General features: G+C 31.3%; 3 protein-coding genes across 3 annotated transcripts; 2 read left to right on the forward strand and 1 right to left on the reverse strand.

Annotated features, from left to right (window-relative positions):
• The first annotated feature begins 520 nt into the window (after window positions 1-520).
• Window positions 521-9,799, forward strand: LOC124923695 (purine permease 3-like). The gene is made up of 3 exons (XM_047463659.1): window positions 521-1,204; window positions 1,332-1,647; window positions 9,695-9,799. Exons 1-3 carry the CDS (start codon window positions 521-523, stop codon window positions 9,727-9,729), a joined length of 1,035 nt encoding a protein of 344 aa, XP_047319615.1. The 3' UTR covers window positions 9,730-9,799.
• Window positions 9,800-17,645: 7,846 nt separating this feature from the next.
• On the forward strand, window positions 17,646-21,503 carry LOC124927845 (nuclear envelope-associated protein 2-like). Its single transcript, XM_047468328.1, has 5 exons — window positions 17,646-17,872; window positions 17,957-18,064; window positions 19,736-20,194; window positions 20,289-20,390; window positions 21,196-21,503. Exons 1-5 carry the CDS (start codon window positions 17,717-17,719, stop codon window positions 21,367-21,369), a joined length of 999 nt encoding a protein of 332 aa, XP_047324284.1. The 5' UTR covers window positions 17,646-17,716; the 3' UTR covers window positions 21,370-21,503.
• On the reverse strand, window positions 21,434-23,313 carry LOC124923762 (purine permease 1-like). The gene is made up of 3 exons (XM_047463733.1): window positions 23,031-23,313; window positions 21,969-22,385; window positions 21,434-21,853 (listed from the first exon to the last, which is right to left on the reverse strand). The coding sequence occupies exons 1-3, from the start codon at window positions 23,311-23,313 to the stop codon at window positions 21,825-21,827; spliced, it is 729 nt and encodes a 242-aa protein (XP_047319689.1). The 3' UTR covers window positions 21,434-21,824.
• Window positions 23,314-23,452: the final 139 nt, after the last annotated feature.

A 23,452-nucleotide genomic window follows, 5' to 3' on the forward strand; every position in this document is an offset into this window, starting at 1 on the left:
CATAAAATATTTTTTAAAAGAATTAAAAATTTAAAAATATTATTATATAAACGGATTTTTTTAATATAATATATATTATAATATATTGAAATTTTGTATTATTATAAAAAAATAAATTTATCACTCTTATAAAATATAGTAAATAAATAAATATATGAGTGATTTAATATATTTAATTATGTTTTATAGTGTTCAGGTGAAGGCGGGGACACAAATATTATTCCTGTCCTATCTCCGTTTAGTTTCGGGAAAAAATCGTCCAAACAGGACATTGAGTCAAAAGGTTTTGGATGGAAGATTTCAAATTGTCATCTTTAATCAACTATTATAATACTATATATCGATGATGATAAACTATTATAACACTATATATATATCGATGATGAGTACATTTGTTTCTTATTAAAATCATTTCTCTCCTTGTCACTAAAACAGAGTAAAGAGAGAGTCTGAGTCTGAGTCTTGGTTAGTTATGGAGATTGATGGTGGAGAAAACAGTACTCTTGTTGTAAGTAAGAAGATGAAGAGGTTTTTGCTCATTCTCAACTGCATCCTACTCAGCGTCGGAAACAGCGGCGTCCCTCTCATTATGCGCCTGTATTTTCTCCGCGGCGGAAAACGAATCTGGCTTTCTAGTTTCCTTGGAACCGCCGGCTGGCCCATAATTCTCATTCCCCTTTTCATCGTCTATCTCCACCGCCGCCAACAACAACAACAATCTACTCCTCTCTTCTTCACAACTCCGCCCCTCTTCTTCGCCGCTGCCTTCATCGGAATACTGACCGGACTGGACAACTACCTTTACGCCTACGGAGTGTCCCTCCTTCCTATCTCCACCTCCGCCTTAATCAACACCTCACACCTAGCTTTCACGGCGGGTTTCTCTTTTCTCCTTTTCAGACAGCGATTAACTTCGTTTTCTGTGAACGCGATCTTCTTATTGACGACGGGGTCAGTGTTACTGGCCGTGCATTCGAACGGGGACAGGCCGGAGGGGGAATCCAATAAGGAATACTATTTGGGTTTTATGATGATGGTTGCGGCGGCGGCGCTTTATGGCTTGGTTTTGCCGATGGTGGAGCTCATGTATAAGAAGACCAAACTGGCAATGACCTATACGGTGGTTATGGAGGTTCAACTTGTTATGTGCTTCTTCTCTACTCTTTTCTGTTGCGTTGGTATGTTCATTAATAACGATTTTAAGGTACGTACCTCCTAATTCATTCATTTTCTCAGCATAATTGTTAAACTTATTATTATTATACCCCCTCCTCCCTAGCTAGTCCATCCATTAATTCAACGGTTTGGTTTGCTTTGGTTTGGTTTTGCAGGCGATTCCAAAAGAAGCAAGGCAATATGAATTAGGAGAAAGAAATTATTACCTTGTATTAATAGGCAATGGAATACTATGGCAATGTTTCTCCCTAGGCGCCATTGGAGTTATCTTCACATCTTCATCTCTCTGTGCTGCCATCATCACCACAGCTGACCTTCCCATAATCCAAATCTTGGGTGTTTTTCTCTACAAAGAGAAGTACAACACGGAAAAGGCATTTTCACTCATCCTTTCTCTCTGGGGTTTTCTCTCCTACTTCTATGGACAGATCAAAGATAATAATAAGAATCAGAAGATGAAGAAGAAGAAGAATGAAGATCAAACCCCAGAAGATAACAACTTAGTTTAATCCATTTGCTAATCTTCCACTGATTTATCATGTGCACATGTTTTGCACATCTTATTAAGTAGTCGATTTGCAGTTTCTTTATATTTTCATCTTTAATGTAACGGTTAGCTAAGGATAAGTTATCCCTAGTTTTAGTGCACTTTAATCTTATCTTATTAAGGATGATTGTGTTAGTAGTTTTTTTGGGTTAGGAGCCTTCAATATATATATATATATATATATGAAATCTCAAGGTAGACTATCAACTATCAAAATAACAATAGATGTGTCATGTGCTTACATTGTCTAATAGAAAAACAACACAAACAAACAGAAGTACTAGTCTAAGAAAAATTATTTGAAAATTATAATTTTATCATTATTATAATTACTTTTAGAAATTAACAGAATAAAAAGTGAAGTGGTTTTATTTTATAAAATATATGTGTGAAACTGTTTAGGTAAAAGATAAATAAATTAAAAGATCACAAAACTCAAAATTTTGGTGAACTGAACCAACAAATCAATAATATTAAGTTCTCTATTTATCCCTCCAACTATCATTTTCGGATGTACTTTAATTTTATCTAAGTATTAAATTTATATTGAATTATGATCATAAATTTTAGAGATTTTAATTTTTGTTTCATTAAAATGTTTGAATTAACAATTATGTCATTAAAAGAATCCAGAAAAATTTGTAACTATAGGAATGTTGAGTTAGATGTAAAGAGAGAAGAAAAAAAAAGAGCCCCTAGAATTTTTATTAAGGAATGTAACATTTACAAATAAATCCTTAAAGGATAAACTTGTTTCTGTTGTGATATATAAACAACACAATCTAATAAAACATTAAATAACTAATTAATAAATAAAACAAACTTAACCTTTTATTTTATATCTTCTCCTCAAAATGGACATCTTTGAAGATTAAATTTGTTACTCTATTTCGAAAATGGAATGCAATATAACGTTTTTATAAAAATATTAGCAAGTTGAGACTTGGACAGATCATGCTGTAGTGAATAATTCTGGTTTCAAATTTGTCTCGTACAACATGTCAATCAATTTCGACGGGCTTCGTTATTTCATGAAAAAACTGGATTTTCGGAGATGTGGATCGCCACTTGATTATCACACTAAAGTTTGCCTGGAATTGTTGTTTTTGACTCCCAAGTCATTTAGAAGATAACATATCCATTGGATCTCGTATATCGTAGTCACAAGACTATGATACTCGGCCTATGTAGATGATCGTGAGACTGTTGTTTGTTTCTTGATTTCCAATAAACTACTGTAATCATATGATTGATCGTCTCGAATCCTAACAAGAAGCTTAATTCGAATTGGAAAAACTCTCGAGAATTAAATTATTATTAGCAGAATAAAATATCCCAAGATACTTTACAATTTGCAAGGCTGCCTTTTAATGTGTCATGAAAGGTTTTTGCATAAATTGGCTCAACTATTGAACCACGACAAGTAATATAGAGCAAGTCAAATTTAGATAGATTAATCTACCAATAACGCTTTTATATTTTTCAGTCAATGAGTTACCACCATCATGCATTATAGCCTATTTCTATTTTTTTTTTTAATTTCAAGTCACGAAAAATAATTAGCATCACCTAAAATTTTAATTGAGAACTTAGAATTAAGTTGTCTTCTAACCTTACAAATTTTATTGAGATTATTTCCTGCAATTAAAATAAATAGACTTTTTGCAACGCTTAAATGAAGGTAAGCGTTGTTAAAACTTACGTCCAAACTGTTTCTGGTGACGCAAGAATAAGGATAGCTGATCTTTTTGGCGACTGTTTTAAGGTTTGGCATAAATTTTTTAAACGGTTGCCCTTTTTTTTTTAATAGTTTTGTTATACTTATATTTAATTCCACACTAACGAATCACTAATATGATCAAAACACGTTCTTGCCTATTACATTTATATATGTTTTTTCACTTTCTTTTTATTTTTATTTAATTATAATTTTTAATAAATCTTATTTGTTTGATGTTGGATTATTAATTTTTTTATTAGTTATATTTTTAAAATATTATTTTTATGAAAAAAATACGTTATTTGAGTTTTTTTTATTAAATTATTAAAACATTTTTGTATAAATTAAATATAAAAAATGATAATGTTTTTTTAATAAATTGAATGATTAAATAGTTTAAATTAAATAAAATATCGATAGGTGAATTTTAATTAAGAAAACTCAACATAAAAAACAGTCCTAAGAGAATTGTTTAGATATTTTTGTTTATACAAAAGAAATCTTAATTTTTTATGCATAAAATTATTATTTTTAAATGTACAACCTTAAATATATATTAAAAAAACAAATATAGTCAAAAACAAAATGTTTATGTAGCGACAAATACATTTAAATTTGTTTTCTCAATTTCTGCATAAATAAAAACTCAACTTTGACTACATAATTATAGATGTTTTCAAATAAAGTCATATAATATTTAACATCATAAAGATTTTAATGTTTAAACTCATGTATTCAACAACCTTCTAAAGGTAATCTTATAAAATTATTATGTTTAAATGTACAACCTTAAATATATATTAAAAAACAAATATAGTCAAAAATACAATGTTTATGTAGCTACAAATACATTTAAATTTATTTTCTCAATTTCTGCCTGAATCAAAACTCAACTTGACTACATAATTATAAATATTTTTAAATAAAGCCATATAATATTTAGCTCCATCAAGATTTAATGTTTAAACTAATGTGTTCAACAACCTTTTATTTTAATATTGTAATTTTACTATGTATAAAATATTGAGGTGTGTCATAATTTAATAAAATATAAACATATGATATTTATCCTATTATATATATATATATATTTATCCTATTATATATATATATATATATATATATATATATATATATATATATATATATATATATATATATAAATAATTAAATGATTCAATTTTTTTCTGTTAATAAATAAAAGTTATCTATCAAACAAGATAAAGTCTTTAAAATATTATACATTAATAATTAATCAAATTAAATATAATGTTTTACTTAATAACATATATTATAACGTATAATATTTTAACAATATTTTTTATTAAAATATTTCATATTTAACCTTTTTAATGTTTTTTAAATATTTATTTTATATAAAATTGATATTTTATTTTTATGTTTTTTATATTTTAATTAATTTATTATAATTTTATTATTAATATATAATATTTAAAATTAATTATAAAAAATATGTTTATTATTATTAGTTATTGTAATTATTATTAAAATTTTATTTTATTAATTATATTTTATTTTAAATAATTCCTTGATATTATTTAAATAATTTAAATAATTTCTTTAAATAAATAAATTAAAAATTTTATTATTATTTTAATTATAAAAAACGTCTAATATAATTATAAAAGAAAAAATATATATAATATTATAATTATAATTATGAAAGAGACGTCGTGGGAGAGTGGATATCATAGAAGAGAAAGTGCATCACAAACGGGAATTGAGATTCATTACTCCAAATTTAGAGAGGAATGGATGAATCCTGAATATCCGGGAATCACATCAACCAAACACTTCATTAATATTGATTTCGTGGTTCACCGAAATTTTTAGTTTGTATGATCTTTTAACGACAATAACAAAAAAAAACTTTCGACGACGCTTAAAAAATTTCTGCCAAGACTTAAAAGCGTCGCCAAAAAGAACAGCTACCCTTATTCTTGCGACACCAGAAACAGGGTAAAAGTTATCTATCAAACAAGATAAAGTCTTTAAAATATTATACATTAATAATTAATCAAATTAAATATAATGTTTTACTTAATAACATATATTATAACGTATAATATTTTAACAATATTTTTTATTAAAATATTTCATATTTAACCTTTTTAATGTTTTTTAAATATTTATTTTATATAAAATTGATATTTTATTTTTATGTTTTTTATATTTTAATTAATTTATTATAATTTTATTATTAATATATAATATTTAAAATTAATTATAAAAAATATGTTTATTATTATTAGTTATTGTAATTATTATTAAAATTTTATTTTATTAATTATATTTTATTTTAAATAATTCCTTGATATTATTTAAATAATTTCTTTAAATAAATAAATTAAAAATTTTATTATTATTTTAATTATAAAAAACGTCTAATATAATTATAAAAGAAAAAATATATATAATATTATAATTATAATTATGAAAGAGACGTCGTGGGAGAGTGGATATCATAGAAGAGAAAGTGCATCACAAACGGGAATTGAGATTCATTACTCCAAATTTAGAGAGGAATGGATGAATCCTGAATATCCGGGAATCACATCAACCAAACACTTCATTAATATTGATTTCGTGGTTCACCGAAATTTTTAGTTTGTATGATCATTTAACGACAATAACAAAAAAAAACTTTCGACGACGCTTAAAAAATTTCTGCCAAGACTTAAAAGCGTCGCCAAAAAGATCAGCTACCCTTATTCTTGCGACACCAGAAACAGGGTGGGCGTTAGTTTTAACAACGCTTACATTCATTTAAGCGTTGCCAAAAATTTATTTATTTTTAACAATTTTATTTTATATTTTAATTTGTTTAACAATTTTAAATTAAATAATCATTAAAAAGAACATTTAGAATATCATCTTTTTACTATTAACATTTTAAATAATAACAAAAGAAATATAAATAATCTCAACAATATTATCTCTTAAAATCATATTAATAGTTAAATAAAAAATCATTAACTAACATATTACAAGTATTTAATATTATTAAAAAACAATTAAATTAAAAGACAAATTTGCATACTAAAATAATTATATAAAAATCAGTGTTCTAAATAGCGATGGACGGTCCTACACCGCCCCGCTTATACATGAGGCGGTTGTTAATTATTTAATTATTTATTATTTTTAATTAATTAATTTCTAATATTTATATATATATATACAAATTAATAAAAAATTCTTACCTTCCATTTATTCACTATTTATTTAAAATTTATTTAATATGTGAGAAAATATACCAATAAAATTGGACATCAACACATTGTTCAAAACAAAAGTCCTAACCAAATATTTATATAGGCACATCATATAACTTTAACAATTATGAGGAAAATATACTAAGAAAAGAGATATTTTGAGGCTGGGGTGACTAGATTATATTTAAATTGAAATTTATTTATACTTATATATAGTGAAAATATTTAAACCGCCTAGGCACCCGAGGCTGTAGGCAGTCACTTACCGCCAGGCCATCGCAATTTAGAACATTCATAAAAATATAAAAATATAGAAACAACAATTATTGAAAATTTTTTACATCCCACCTTTTTGACACCAACTCCACAGCACCTCTAAACACAATTGGAATTAATATTTGATCACCAGCATGTAATAAAATTTTGCATTGCAGCTAAATTAACTATGTGGTCTATTGCCGCCTGCAATGAGATCCAAATAAGAAACATTTCATTACCCTTAACAACATAAACAAATGGTAAATACAAAGTAGTTATAATTTAACTAAATGAGAAAAACAAAGTAAATTTACTTTAACTTAATGAGAAAAAATATGTCAAACACGCCCATCATAACCTTTTGGCAGCATCAAAAGGAATAGTTGGTAATGATAGAGATTTACTCAACTAAAGCTTATGTCATGCTAACCGGCATAAGTAGCTCTAACACCAATCCCAGTAAAGCCAGTCTTTCATATTCCAATGGAAGTTGTATGTTGTTAGATTTTTCTATTGACATTGGAAGCAGATGAAATAAAACTCAATAGTTCTCACTTATAAGTATCAACATCTGTAATTGGTATCAACAAGTCTCTTTGGACCATATACTTGTTAGAAGACCTTTTAACAGTGAATACATAAACTTCCTTTCATTGAAATCAACAAGAAAATAATTATAAGAATTACAAAATTAACAGATAAGTTCACAAAAAGTCAATTACAGACTTATATGAACAGAAACATTTTTAATCATTGATTATCCCACTACAGATCTGAGCTCATTTTAAGCATCCTAAGTGACTGGAATCGGTATCAAATGGATAAGAAATATAAATACATTAGATTATCAGCTTTGATGATTTAGAAGATTTGAAAACTTACACTTAGGAAGAAGGGATCCCTAACAGCATAACCCTATAATAATAATACAATATTGCATCAATTCATTTTGGTGGGATTAGCCTTTTTTTTACTAGTGTATAATCAAACAAATGGTGTTGATTACCATAATAGTTTCGCACCGATTGTAAAACGCGTAACTCTCATAAATTTATTTTCTATAACTATTGCCAAACAATGACACCTACATCATATTGACATAGATAATGATTTCTTAAATGAAAAACTTGATGATGATGTCTATATGTCATTACCTCCTGGTTATAAGGATGACAAACTTAATTTTTCAAGTTGTATAAAACTACTCTTTATGGCCTTAAATATGTTTCGAGCCAATAGAATATTGAAATTAATCAAACCTTTTTAGTCTTGAGTTTCTTGAATCATCTCATGACCATTTCCTCTATATGAAAAAGACATAATTTGATGTTACTGTTGTACTTTTAAATGTTGACGATATTTTGATTGCAAGAAGTAATCTCAATGAAATATATAATGTTAAAAGACAACTTAATTATAAGTTCTCATTTAAAATTTTAGGTGATGCTAATTTTTTTTGTGACTTAAATTCACAAAAATAGAAATGGGTTGTAATACATGATGGTGGTAACTCATTGACTGAACTGAAAAAATATAGACGCCTTATTGGTAGATTAATCTATCTAAATTTGACTCGCTCTATATTACTTTTGTGGTTCAATAGTTGAGTCAATTTATGCAAAAGTCTTTCATGACACATTGAAAGGCAGCCTTGGAAATTGTAAGATATCTAAATGGTTGTCCTCTTGGGGTATTTTATTCTGCTAATAATAATTTGATTCTCAAGAGTTTTTCCGATTCGAATTAGGCTTCTTGTCAAATATAATTTCATTCTTAACCCTAAATAGGGTTTGTGTAGAGTATAAATATACATGAACATTCTATAACATTATGGGTCGTATCTCTGGCACATTTAATCATATATAATAATAGAATATCAACTAATATAACATAGTCTAACACCCCTCCTCAAGTTGGAGCATGCAAATCACATATTCCCAACTTGGATCTAAAATGGTCGAATAATTGTTTCCCAAGAGGCTTAGTGAGAATATCAGCCAATTGAGAAGTCGTGGGAACATAGGAAGCAACAATAGCCCCATCCTGGATATGATCCCGTAAGAAATGTAAATTCACTTCAATATGCTTGTTACGCTCATGAAACACTATATTCTGAGCCATATGAAGAGCTGATTGTTTGTCTGAGTACACATGCATACCCGATTGAGGTACTTCAAGGAACATCATGACCCTTGTAGCCACTTCAACTCACAAATCAAAGTTGCTAAAGATCGATACTCAGCCTCAGCGGAAGATAAGGCCAAAATTGGCTATTTCTTGGACTTCCAGAACACGAGAGAAGAGCCAAGAAACACCAACCACCCAGTAACCGATCTACGAGACTTGGGACAGAATGCTCAGTCTGAATCGCACCATCTAAATAACCGAAGATCACAATCACTCCTCAAGAGTATACCCTATCCTAGGGCATTCTTTAAATATCTCACAACCCGTAATGCTGCCTAACAGTGATCCTGTAATGGGTCATGCATAAACTGAGATAATATATGTACAAAGTAAGCTATATCAGGTCTTGTGAAAGACAAATATATCAATCTCCTCACCAACCGTCGATAGCTCTCCGGATCCTCCATCTGCACACTCACTAACTCCCCCAACTTATGATTTTGCTCCATAGGAAAACCAGCAGGCTTAGCACCCAGAAAACCACACTCGGAAATAATATCTAGAATGTATTTCCGTTGACACAAAGAAATGCCCTCAGCACTCCTAGCAACCTCAACCTCTAGAAAGTACTTCAGATCCCCCAAGTCCTTCATATGAAAACATGATGATAAATATTGCTTGAAGGCCTCTAGTGTCCCCAAATCACTCCCTGATACTATCATGTCATCCACATATATCAAGACATGTAAGAAAACATCATTGCTCACAAAGGAAAATAGAGAATGATCCGAACGAGACTGAATAAAATCATAAGAAAGGAAGACAATTGTCAGTTTAGCAAACCAACAACGAGGCGCATGTTTCAGTCCATAGAGAGACTTACACAAGCGACACACTTTGTTGGTATGACCGAACTCAAAACCTGGTGGTAGACGCATGTATACTTCATCTGTCATATCACCATGGAGAAAGGCATTATGCACATCCATCTTGTGCAAGTGCCAACCCCGAACAGCAGCAACTGCAATGAAGGCCCGAATAGTACTCATTTTGACAACTGAAGCAAAGGTCTCAGAGTAGTCAATCCCCTCAAGCTGATGGTTGCCAAAGATAACCATACGTGCCTTCAAGCGCTCAATTGACCCATCAAAATTGTGCTTGATCTTGTAGACTCAATGACTACCCAATTCCTTCTTCCCTTGAGGTAAATTCTCCAAACTCCACGTTCCATTGTCCTCTAAGGCTCATATCTCACTCTGCATGGTTGTGCGCCATCCAGGATCACGAGAGTCCTGTTTATAAGATTTAGGCTCAACGCTTATAGAAATGGCAACCAAAAAATTTCAATGTCTCATAGAGAATAAATCATAACTCAAATGATGTGCAAGAGGATACCGAGTACCTGGGGAAGGGTCGGAGCCAGATGAATGATGTCGAAGGGGGTAATATAATTAGTCAACCAAGAAGAAGGAGTCTGAGTCCTCATACCTCTGCCCAATTGTGGCTACTTGACACTCGATTACGGCTGTTCAACGCTAGAATCGCTTGCCTGCTGCACAACCGGCGAACCAGACTCCTCAGCAGAGCCCTGCGCATTAGTCTCCTTCACCGAATCTTGTGCACTAGCCTCTTCGCTCAAAGCCCTCTCTAGCTCATCAGACACCATGAACTCTCCTACCGAAACCTGGTCCGGTGCCTTCTCCACAACACTAATGGGAGGAACAGAGACAAGACAATCCACAGGGGCAAAAGGAAACTCATTTTCATAGAAAACAACATCACGAGACACAAAAACTTCCTTAGTTTCCCAATCCAATAACCTTTACCCCTTCTTATCAAGGGGATAACCACAAAACACACACTTACGACTACGACTAGCAAACTTGTCACGGCGAGAGCGTAAATCAAAGGCATAACAGAGGAAACCAAAAACACGCACGTTAGATAAAGTGGGAGCGGTACCATATAACACCTTATAAGGAGTACAAAAGCCCAAAACACGAGAAGGAGTCTTATTTATCAAGTAACATGCAGTAAGAACACATTCCCCCCAATACTCAATAGGAATAGAACTCTGGAACATGACAGCCCGTGCAACATTCAAGATATGTCGATGTTTCCTCTCTACTTTACCATTTTGTTGAGGAGTATGCACACAAGAAGTTTGAAATAATACACCAGCCTTAGAAAAATAAGATTTCAAACAATTAGATTATGTTCCATTGACAGTTCTTACATGTCTAATATCAACTCCAAATTGTCTTTTGACCATAGCAATAAACTTTATAAAGACAGTGAAAACTTCAGTTTTAGCAGATAAAAGAATTACCCACACAGCTCGACTAAAATCATTAATCAAAGTAAAAAAAATAGCGTGCTCCATTAGAGGAGGGAACCGTATAAGGACCCCAAAGGTCACAATGTACTAAATCAAAAATACTCCTAGTATATGAATCAGTTTCATAAAAAAACACTCCTAAACTGTTTGGCCTGATGACAGATATCACAAGGGCTAACACTAGGAGAACGACGAGTAACACTAACACCAGGTAAATGCTGCAGCACACTATTTGAAGAAAGTCTCATCCTACTGTTCCAAATCTCCAGACTCTCAGTTGAGCAGACAAAAAGTGACGCCGGAACACTGCACCAGTAGTAGAGACCCCCCCCCCTTCGTTCACCTGCTCCAATCACCTTCCTGGTACTGTGGTCTTGAAAAGTACATAAATTATATTACAATGAGATATCACCATGATAATCATCAATCAACTGAGTAACAGAAATTAAGTTATAAGTCAAATATGGGACAAATAAAATATTTTTCAGAGTAATCTAAGGAGATAAGTACACAGAACCTCGTATATGAGCGGTAACAATGCTATCATCGGGTAGAGAAATGGGACATTTCGTCCCCACAAAGCAATCAACTAAATAGTCTTGGACCCCAATGGCATGTAAAGTAGCCCCTAAATCAATAATCCAAGATAAATGATACTTACCACTCAAACGATCAGTGCAAGAACCATCGTTACCAGCTAGGCGAAGGAGATTCGGCCATTGAGTGTGAGTCAAACCAGGAATAGGAAATGAACCATGTTGGGGTGAAGGGGATTGCGCCACCAAACCCTACGCACCAGCTGAACCCGCGCCAAAGCCTCCAACGAAACTCGGAACCGTGGCAGCAGCCTGCGCACCTCCAGCCGAGGCACCTCCAACCGTCGCGCCTCTGCGTCTGGGATCACCACCTCGCCCTTTACGCTGTCACTAAGAAACCACTCCGGAAACCCATGCTTATCAAAACAGTCAGCAACATCATGTCCCGGTTTCTTACAGTGAGAATACACCAACTTTGATTTATCAACCACATTAGAAGGGCAAGAAGATAAAGCAAAAAGTTCATGCGAGACGACCTTCTGATCAGCATTACAGGCATCCTCAGCTTCACGAAGCATCTGATAAGCACTGTTCAACGTGGGTGGGGGTTTCTGCGCCAATAAAGAAGAATGGGTAGTAGAGTACTCAGAGCTTAAGCCCCCCCAAAACTAATGATAAGGCTCTATATCACGTAAACTCTACATCTGTGTCAGGGGGCTGCCACACTCACATATCGGAAGAGGAAATAAGATAGTTTGCTCCTCCCATGGGCATTGTAATGCCCCCAATGTAATAAGAGATGGACATCGTCGCATACTAGTTACATGAAGACAATTCACGAAGAAAGGAGTTCTGATGGGTTCGATTCGAAACAACATAACGCTCTTCAAGAAAACTCCATAAAGGGCCCACCTCATCACAGTAAGGAATCTCACCACGCAACTTAGGATCAATGGTGTTTAATACCCATTGAACTAATATTGCCTGAACAACATCTCAATCCTCCAATCGTGCCAAATCACCCTCTGGTTTCACCACAGTACCATTTAAAAAACCCATCTTACGACGAGCCACCAAAGATAAACGAAACGATTTTGACCACTCAACATAATTATTATCCTTCAAAACAACAGGAGTAATAACGAGACCGGGCAAATCAGTACTACTCAAAAAAATGGGTCCTTTGGAGGTTGGCTTCCATCAGCCGCGCTTGTACGAATCGAACCAGCAGCTCCACCGAATGCCACTTGCTGCAGCAACGTCGCAAGCTGCCGAGCGAAACTCGTCTCCGAGGTTGGGTTGCCGGAAGACTACAACTCCGCGTCGAAGACGCCGGAAATATCATCACCGTTTGACATATCGGTGGTGATTGGACAAAATATTGAGTAGGGTTTAATATTTAGATAGACTCTGATACCATGTCAAATGTAATTTCATTTTTAACCCTGAATAGGGGCTGTGTAGATTGTATATATATACATGAATATTCTATAACCTAATGGGCCGTATCTCTAGCTCATTTAATCATATATAATAATATAATATCAACTAATATAACATAGTCTAACACTTCTTGTTAGGAATCAAGATGATCAGTCATAGAATTATATTAAATTGGGTAACGCATTAGTTTATTAGAAACATAATAAACAAACAACAGTCTCATGATCATCTACATAGACTGAGTGTCGTAGTCTTGCGACTACGATATACGAGATCCAATGGATATGTTATCTTCTAAATGACTTGGGAATCAAAACAACATTTTTAATCTCTAACTTTGGTGTGATAATCAAGTGGTGATCCACATCTCCGAAATCCAGTTTTTCATGAAATGACGATGCATGTCGAAATCGATTATCACGTTATATGAGAGAAACCTGAATTATTCGATGCAGCATGTCCATTTTCAGAATTGAGGAACAAACTTAATCTTAAATAAATATGACAATCTTGAGGAGAAAATATAAAATAAAAGGTTAAGTTTATTTAATTTATAAAGTTATTTAATGTTTTAATACATTCTGTTGACTTATTTATAATTGTTACATTCCATTATTAAAATATTAAGCTTGTTTACTTTTCTTCTCTCTTCACATCCTAGGTCAACATTCTCTTAATAGGTCAATTTCTATCGTTCATCTAATTCTTGTAATGACGTACTTATTATTTCAAACATATTTTTATGAAACAAAAATTTTAATCTCTAAAATGCAGGATCATAATTCAATATAAATTTAGCTTAGATAAAATTATAGTTGGACCTAATCATAATTTCTTACCAAAGCTTTATTTATTTATTTTATACATTGAGATTGAGAGTAAAAAATAAGATCGATAAAAGAAAATATGAACACAGTAAAAATTGAAAAAAAAAAAAAAAAAAACCATGTGAACTACACCCGAAAATGATAGTTGGAGGGATAAATAGAGAACTTAGTATTGATTTCGTGGTTCACCAAAATTTTGAGTTTGTGTGATCTTTAAATATTTTTTATTTATCTTTTACTTAAACAGTTTCACACATATATTTTATAAAATAAAATCAATTCACTTTTTATTTTGTCAATTTCTAAAAGTAATAGTAATAATAGAATTATAATTTTCAAATAATTTTATTTTGTGCCTATAGTTCTCAATGAGTCAAATTGGACGTTTGAAAAAAATGATTTTGATTAAGTGGTTTTTAAATAAAAAAACTTAAATAGCATATATAATGATAAATAAAATATTTTCTTCAGGTCTAACGACAATAAGACGTGGATATCCATTGTCTTCTTGTGAGATTTTGTGTACGAGCCTGTCATGCAACAAGTTTTACGTTTGATTAAATGTTTAAGTGTTTGTGGGTTATGTGCTTACCTCTTGGACATTTTATATAAATGACAAATAAAATTTTAAAAATAAAATTGTATTATTTTAATTAATAAATTAAATAATATAATTAATAAAATGATGATTGAAATTATATTTAATTATTGTTGAGTTATTGCGTTGTCAACAATGAAATATTCTTAATAAACTCTTGTTGTGGTATATTTGGACACTTTCTGTTTTGACATTAATTTAAACATTAAAATCTTTATGGAGTTAAATATTATATGGATTTATTTGAAAATATCTATCACTATGGAGTAAAAGTTGAGTTTTGATTTATGCAGAATTTGAGAATAAATTTAAATGTATTTGTCCTACATACAGATTGTGTTTTTTACTATATTTGATTTTTTAATATATATTTAAGGTTGTACATTTAAAAATAATTTTATACATACAAAATTAAGATTTCTTTAAACGTTCAGATGTTGGCATAATCGAGATACAATTACCTCCCGGAATGGCACAACTGGAATAATTGACTCGAATGGAAGATGACAGACCTTTTTTTATGTATTATTTCTCAGTAAAATATTACAAAATTTTGTACACTCATTTTTTTAATAATATTTCATTAAATCATTCAAATAATAAAATATAATTGTTTATTTATAAAAAAATGTTACAAAAATATTTAAAATTTCTCTTAGGATTGTTTTTTATGTTGAGTTTTCCTAATTAAAATCCACCTAAGATATTTGATTTATTTTAAACTATTCAATCATTCAATTTACCAATAAAAATATTATCATTTTTTAAAATTTAAATAATACAAAAAATGTTTTACTAATATAATATAAAAATCAAATAATCGTATTTTTTCATAAAAATAATATTTTTAAAACAAAACTAATAAAAAAAATTAATAACCCAACATCAAACAAATAAGATTTATTAAAAAACCAAAATTATAATTAAATAATAATTATGTTTAAAACAAGAAGATAAAGAAAGTAAAAAAAAAAAAACATATATAAATGTCATATACAAGAACATGTTTTGATCATATTAGTGATTCGTTAGTGGAATTATGATCATATTAGTGATTCGTTAGTGGAATTAAATATAAATATAAATTAACTATTAGTGTTTGAGTTCATTCTTTAATACTTCTGGGTACATTGAACTTAGATAATTTCATATGATTTTTGTTTTGAAGAATTTTGAGGGTGAAAATTTTCATTCAATTATTTGAATAAAATAATATTACGATGAATTTTTTTACGAATGTTTTGTGTATAAAAAATATTGTTTTATGATAATTTGTTGTCGCATGTTACAAAAAAAAAAGTAAAATTGATGATTCACTTATTTTTTGCAATGTCGTGAATGATTAATATTTACAGGTTTTTTTTAAAAGTATGACTAAAATTAATTGAGTAATGCGATTGTCTCTGATAATTTTGAATTGAGGTGACTGATATGATACATATATATACATATTTTGGTTGTAATCTCAATTATTTTGTCGTGGACTATTATTATCACGTTTTTTATGATTTGCTTCGAAAAACCTACGAAGATACAAGCTTAATAACCTATTAGACAACGTGTTTGTAATTTTTTTATTTTCATGTTTTTAACTTTGTTTTGTTTAAACGGTTGTTATCATTTTTAATATAAATGGATAATATCAAGAAAACATAAATAATTGAATTATAAAGAAAAAAAATGTGGATTGAGATTTAGTATAAATATAAAAGTGATTCACCATAAATTATAAACTTACTAGAATAAGTAAAGTGATTTTTATTTTTAATAATTTAAGTTAAAACAAAAAACGTGTTAAAATTTTAAATTAAAAATATTCATAATTCTTTAAATAATACTAAAAATAACCTGAGATTCCAAAAATAATTTTATAGTAAAAAAAAATCAATTATTAAATGAATTGTGACAAAGATAGAAAAATAATTACAAATATAAAAATAGACAAATTATTTTTCTCTCAAAAATGGCGTTGACACAAGGAAATAATTCAAAATAAAGTACTTGTATTGTATATATGTGGCTGTCATTTCTTTTTGTTTTTGCATGGTGGCGATACGCTGAGACCGGTCCCACCGGACCCACCGGACCCACATCAACAACCACTTATCCACATGCGCGCATGAATACTCATCCAACGATCCTTATTACTCCACCTGGACAAATCCCAAAATTTGGATTTGCCGCGCTTGAGGTCAAACAAGTCACAGGTTCGGTATTCAGGCTTATTACACGAACCTGAGGTTCGTTATCCCTTTTATAAACACACGGACCTGTATTCAAAATCCGACCCTTCGCTTTCAGCTTTCTCTCTCCTCGATTTCTCAAGTCTCAAGCCGTCGGATTGTATATTCCACGGCCTGGATTCGCGGAGACCTGTTTGATCCCTCTTGTCTGTTCAAATTCAATTCAATTCACGCAGAGCTCGTGAATTTGGATCTTGGCTGTTCAGTTTCCACATGGTGATTCTCTGAGTAAGTTTTTTACTATTCTCTTTGATTTTTCTCAAGATTTAGCCACGTAAATGCATCTTGTGATGATCTATCGTCTGAAATTGGAATCGAAGTCGGATTCAGCTTTGATTCATTGAGATTTTGTTAATATAGCGATGAAGATGTGTTTCTCTCTCTAATTTATTGCTTGCCGGAGATGAATGAATATATATGGTAAAAGGTTGGAAGTATGGAGGTTCATTAATAAAAGATTATCCGTGTAAATTGTAGGAATTTTGAATTAAATGCACTTCCAATTGTCCTATCATATGCGCAGGAGATTCGTGGTTCATTTCAAGTTGAAGGATATAGATAGATAGATAGATAGATAGATAGATAGAGAGAGAGAGAGAGAGAGAGAGAGAGAGAGAGAAAAGAAGCGTTAGATCAGAGTTGCGGTTTTGGTTTTGGTTTAGCTGCGATGTCGGCAGATATGGATCCATTATTGAAAGATCTGAGCGAGAAGAAACAGAGTTTCCGGCGGAATGTAGTGTCATTAGCGGCAGAGCTGAAGGATGTCCGTAATCGTCTCGCTTTGCAAGAGCAGTCATGCGCTCACGAAACCCTAACGAGACAGGTATAGGTTGTGGCGATTTGTGATTTTGGGGAGTGAAATCAGTTCAATTTTTGTAAGGAAATGTTTGAATTGTTGTAATAATAGGAGGCGGAGACGAGAGCTAAGAAGATCGAAGGCGAGATGTCTAAATTGCAGAAATGCTTGGAAGAGAGAAATGAGGAGCTTCAGGCATCAACTCTTGTAGCTGAAAAGGTACTGAAATCTGATATCGGCTTCCTTCTTTGGATCTTTTGGTTTAAGATTGATGTCTAATTCTTCCAATATTCTCAAATTATCTCCAATTATCATGGATCTCCATAAATTAACTAAATTTCAACCTTATTTGCAAATGGATTCTTCTATTTCTATATCTAGTAATCATATTATTTATTTATAGTAGGTGAATTTGTGTGGAGGTTAGGATATAAAAGGTAACTAAGTCACAATAGGCTTGGATTTAAGAGGTTTGGGTATCATAATACAATCACAATAATTTTATTGATTTCTCAATGAGAGGACAAACAAACTGGTGAAAATACCATATTCTAAATGGGTTCGATTTTATTTGTGTTTAGATATAATTGGCTTCATTTCGGCCAGATTTCTAATACAAATGTGGATCCACATGGAATGGTATTTAATAACAGGGTTGTATTAGTATATGAACATTGTCCTACTTAGATCCGAATCTAGATTCAGATTCAAAACATACAAGTATCTGTAAATACCCCACCCGGGTAGCTCAATTGTAATGAGTTTTGTCTATAAGACACTAAAGGTTTCAGTTTCGATTCTCACTGACAATTTCTTAACATGAAATGAGGTCATGATGATAAGATCGGTAAACTTTAAATAGTAACTCTTATTATTATTGGGTAACACAAAGTCTTAAATAATCTATAGTTCCTGTAAAATGGTACTGTAGGTATGTTAATTAGTTTTTAGGTTCTTCTAGCAACTGTGCATTGCCTTTTGGCTTCTTTTTATTTGTATTTATGTTGATGAACCACTTTATTTTGAATGGTTTCAAAAGTTTTGTCTTGATTATCGGGAAAGATGGAATGGATATGAATTTTAAATAGTTTAGTTCTTCAAAACATATTATGCTAATTTTCTATTGCTTGTGGTCCTTTAGTGGTGGTGGGGGCACTTAGTGATATGCACTAGTCCTATTTTACATTTCATGGGTATATATACTTTCATTTGTCTTTCAATTCCTTTGTTTTATTCTCTAAAGCTTAATCTTTTGAGTGAGCTTATATCACTACCTTTTTAATGTTTTGTTTTGGCTGGTTCCATCTTTCCCCTCATTTGTTGTCCTTTTCTCCTCATGCTTACTGTACTTTCATGTTTTTTTATTTCTCTATGTTCCTTCTTCTTCTAAGTCTTAATAAAATATCTTTATTTTACTAAAAAAATGTACATTGAGAGACACCTTTTCCTTGTTTAATTCAGAGACATTTTATTATTGATAAGGGGGAGCTAAATAACATAGTTAAGGCTCTATGTTTGGTTATTTCCAAATAATGAGTCAGCCTATTTAAAAACTTATATTTTATCACAATCACGATTTCATTTAAAAATTGCCTGAGTTAAAGATAACAAATCCAGATGAAAAAATGCATACCAAAATAAGATCAAAAGATTATACATGAAATTGACTTATGGGTTGTTCTAAATGGGGTTATTTCAGATTTATTAATTGTGTAATGATAATTTTGAGAGTTTCTTTCAGCTTAGAATTTTGAAAATTATGTAATGATTGGAACTATTTGAGCAGTTATTGCTAATATTAACATGCATGACAACATCGTTATTTTGATTTAAATTGTAATTCATTGTTTTTTAATTCATTGTTTTTTATGTTTGATTTCCTTAATGCAGCATATGGAGCTCGATGAATTGAGATCACAGCTCTCAACAACTAAAGCAATTGCGGAAGCAAGTGCTGCATCTGCTCAATCTGCACAGTTGCAGTGTTTGACATTGTTAAAGGAATTGGATAAGAAAAATTACACACTGCAAGAGCATGAAACCCGAGTTCTCAAACTTGGAGAACAGTTAGAACTTCTGCAGAAAGATCTTCAATCGAGGGAATCTTCACAGAAGCAATTGAAGGATGAGGTGTTGAGGGTAGAGCATGATATCATGGAAGCGATATCGAAATCTGGAGCAAAGAAAGATTGCGAATTGAGGAAAATGTTGGATGAGATTTCACCAAGAAATTGCGAGAAGATTAATCAGCTTCTTAATTTTAAGGATGAAGAAATTGAGAAATTAAGAGACGAGATCAGGATTATGTCTTCTCATTGGAATATGAAAACAAAGGACCTTGAGTCTCAGGTAGATTATCAAAATCTAATTATGTTCAATCATGCTATATTAATACTATACTCATAATATATATATAATATTTATACTTTTTTTTTCTGTACAGTTGGAAAAACATAAGAGAGCTGACCAGGAGTTGAAAAAGAGAGTTCTTAGGCTGGAATTCTGTCTCCAAGAAGCCCGGTCTCAGACACGAAAGCTTCAAAGGGTAATGCTCTCAATTCTTACTGTTTTTTTTACTTTTAGAAAATTGAATATTTTTTCAGTAAATGAACAGTTCAACTACATTTACATAAACCTTGAAAAACTTAATTTGCTAAAAATCCAAGACTCAACTCAACTTGTAGGCTGAGGAAATCAAAAGTGAAGGTTCATTTCGAAATTAACCATAAGGCATTGCAGATAAGAAAAGTTATGCAACACATGTTGATTGTCTTTTTCAGATCTGGTCATCAGTTCAGTGTTCTAGCTAATAGGCTGTGTTCAAGCGTTTTATTGAGCCTATTTTGTTATAATCATTGTCACGATCACAAATTTCAGTTTAGTAAAAGATTTGCTCAGAAGCATGATCTAGATTATAGATTTAGTACAAGTTACCTTTAACTTTGACAATTTCTCAATGGGATCGTAAGTGTGACCGATAATATAAAAAGTACCAGTTTTCAAATAATGCTAAATCCAATTCTTTGCTCATTTGATTGAACCAAACCATAAGATAAGATCATTTAGAATTGGAATGTAGGTAGAACCATTGTACACAGCATCTTCACTAGCATCTACATCTGCTGCTTCAACCCCAAATAGGATTCAAATTATTTTTCGTTTAGTATATAAGATTGTTCAGAACCATGATCTAGATTATAGTATATAAGATTACCCTTTACCCTGCTTCTATTTGGGTTGAGGCAACATATGTAGATGGCTATTTTCGGATCTTTTTTCATAATTTCACCTTTAGTTCTTTCTAAACCATGATCCAGATTATAGCAGTTATTTATGTTCTTTATTGACAGATGGGTGAGCGACGAGATAAAGCATTGAAGGAACTAAGAGACCAACTAATCGTGAAGAAACAAAGTGAATCTGATCACGATAATGATTCGAGAAAGAATTTATGGGAAACTACCAGTTTCAAGATTGTAGCTTCAATGTCAATGTTACTCTTGGTCCTGTTCTCAAACCGGTAAAAAGTAAGATGAAGTAATTTGATCATATAGCATCAAAATCAATGTGTATTAATTAATTAGTCTAGCTAGAACTAGAACTAGATTATGATAAACCTGTGAATGATTTTTGACAATTTAAACTAGCAAATGGATTATTACATTAAGCTACATCATCCGATGTCTGTTTATCTTCTTGGATTTGATCTTCATTAACATTTTGGTCATGTTTGATCTCGCCATAGAAGTAGGAGAGAAAACCCCATAGAGAAAGGATAAGTGAAAGTGCCTTCTCTGTTTTGAACTTTTCTTTGTATAGAAGAACACCTAAGATCTGGGTTATGGGAAGATCAACTGTTATTATGATGGCAGAACAGAGAGATGAAGATGTGAAGATAACTCCAATTGCACCTAGGAAGAAACATTGCCATAGTATTCCATTGCCTATTAATACAAGGTAATAATTTCTTTCTCCTAATTCATATTCCCTTGCTTCCTTTGGAATCGCCTGCAAAACCAAACCAAACCATGAATTGGATTAGGTATTAATATGTTGATATTAGATATAAGGTTCAGAATCTCGACAATTACTTTTACCTTAAAGTCATTATTAATGAACATACCAACACAACAGAAAAGAGTAGAGAAGAAACAAATGACAAGTTGAACTTCCATAACGACCGTATAACTCATCCTCTGTTTGGTCTTCTTATACATCAATTCCACCATCGGCAAAACCAACCCATAAAGCGCCGCCGCCGCAACCGTCATTATAAAACCCAAATAGTATTTCTTATTCGATTCCCCATCCGGCCTATCTCCATTCGAATGCATAGCCAATAACACCGATCCCATCGTCAATAAGAAAATCGCGTTCACCGAAAACGGAGTTAATTTCTGTCTTACAAGTAGAAAAGCAAAACCCGCCGTGAAAGCTAGCTGGGATGTGTTGATTAAGGCGGAGGTGGAGATCGGAAGAAGAGATACTCCATATGCGTACAGGTAATTGTCTAGTCCGGTCAGTATTCCGATGATGGCAGCTGTATATAATTAATTAATTATAATGATTGATCAGAATTTGTTAAAATGCAGATTAATGTAAAAAAGCTTTGTTTCTACAAAAAAGTAATAAAATTATTTTTTATTTAATTATTTATAATTAATTTATCTTTAATGTAGAGAGAGAAAATGTAATGTATTTTTTAAAAATTATTCAACAGTTACAAAGATTCAAATGAGCTCTATTGTGTGAATATGAATATATATAATTTATGAAAACCATATAGAGTAAGAAAATATTTACGGGGGTTTCTTTTCATTGCATTGAAAATGTAATAATTAAAAAGGAAATTTTTTATATTTTCAATACAAGAGATAATACATCATTTCTTTACCTTACCTATTATGTCAATAGGTTCTTTGCTGTCTATTATTTCCCATAATTTATTTTTTATTTTATCAAAATAAAAAATATATATATTATGTAGCATAATTTAAAATTTATTAAAAATACAATTCTTATTAACTTTTTACTTAAAAACAAATTATAAATCAAATAGTTAAAAACAAAATCACTTTTTTATTCTACTTTTAAAACACTAACTACTATAAGAATTGTTCATAAAAATCAAGTTAGATACTATGATATGAATGATAGAAAAAAGACAATAACATATATAATATACCGGCGAAGAACAATGGCGTAGTTGTGAAGAACAATGGAGTAGAATGGTGGTCGGACTGGAGATTGCGGCGGCGGCGGCGGCGGTGGAGATAGGCGATGAAAAGGGGAATGAAAATGATAGGCCAGCCGGCGGTTTCAAGGAAACTAGAAAGCCATATGCGTTTACCGCCGCGGAGAAAATAGAGGCGCATAATAAGAGGACCGCAGCTGTTTCCAACGCCGAGTAAAATGCAGTTTAGAATTAACAAGAATCTCTTCATCTTCTTGTTTACCTCAATCTCCATTACTGTTTTAGTGAGAGAAAGAAGAGAGAGAGAGAGAGAAATGAGTTTAATTAGGGTTTAGATCATCTTTCTTCATTTACTTATAAATGAAGTTTTTTTTCTCCTTTTTTTAGGGTTTGATATACAGAGACCTAGTATC

Source organism: Impatiens glandulifera, chromosome 2, assembly GCF_907164915.1.
Source record: "Impatiens glandulifera chromosome 2, dImpGla2.1, whole genome shotgun sequence".
Classification (NCBI taxonomy): domain Eukaryota; kingdom Viridiplantae; phylum Streptophyta; class Magnoliopsida; order Ericales; family Balsaminaceae; genus Impatiens; species Impatiens glandulifera.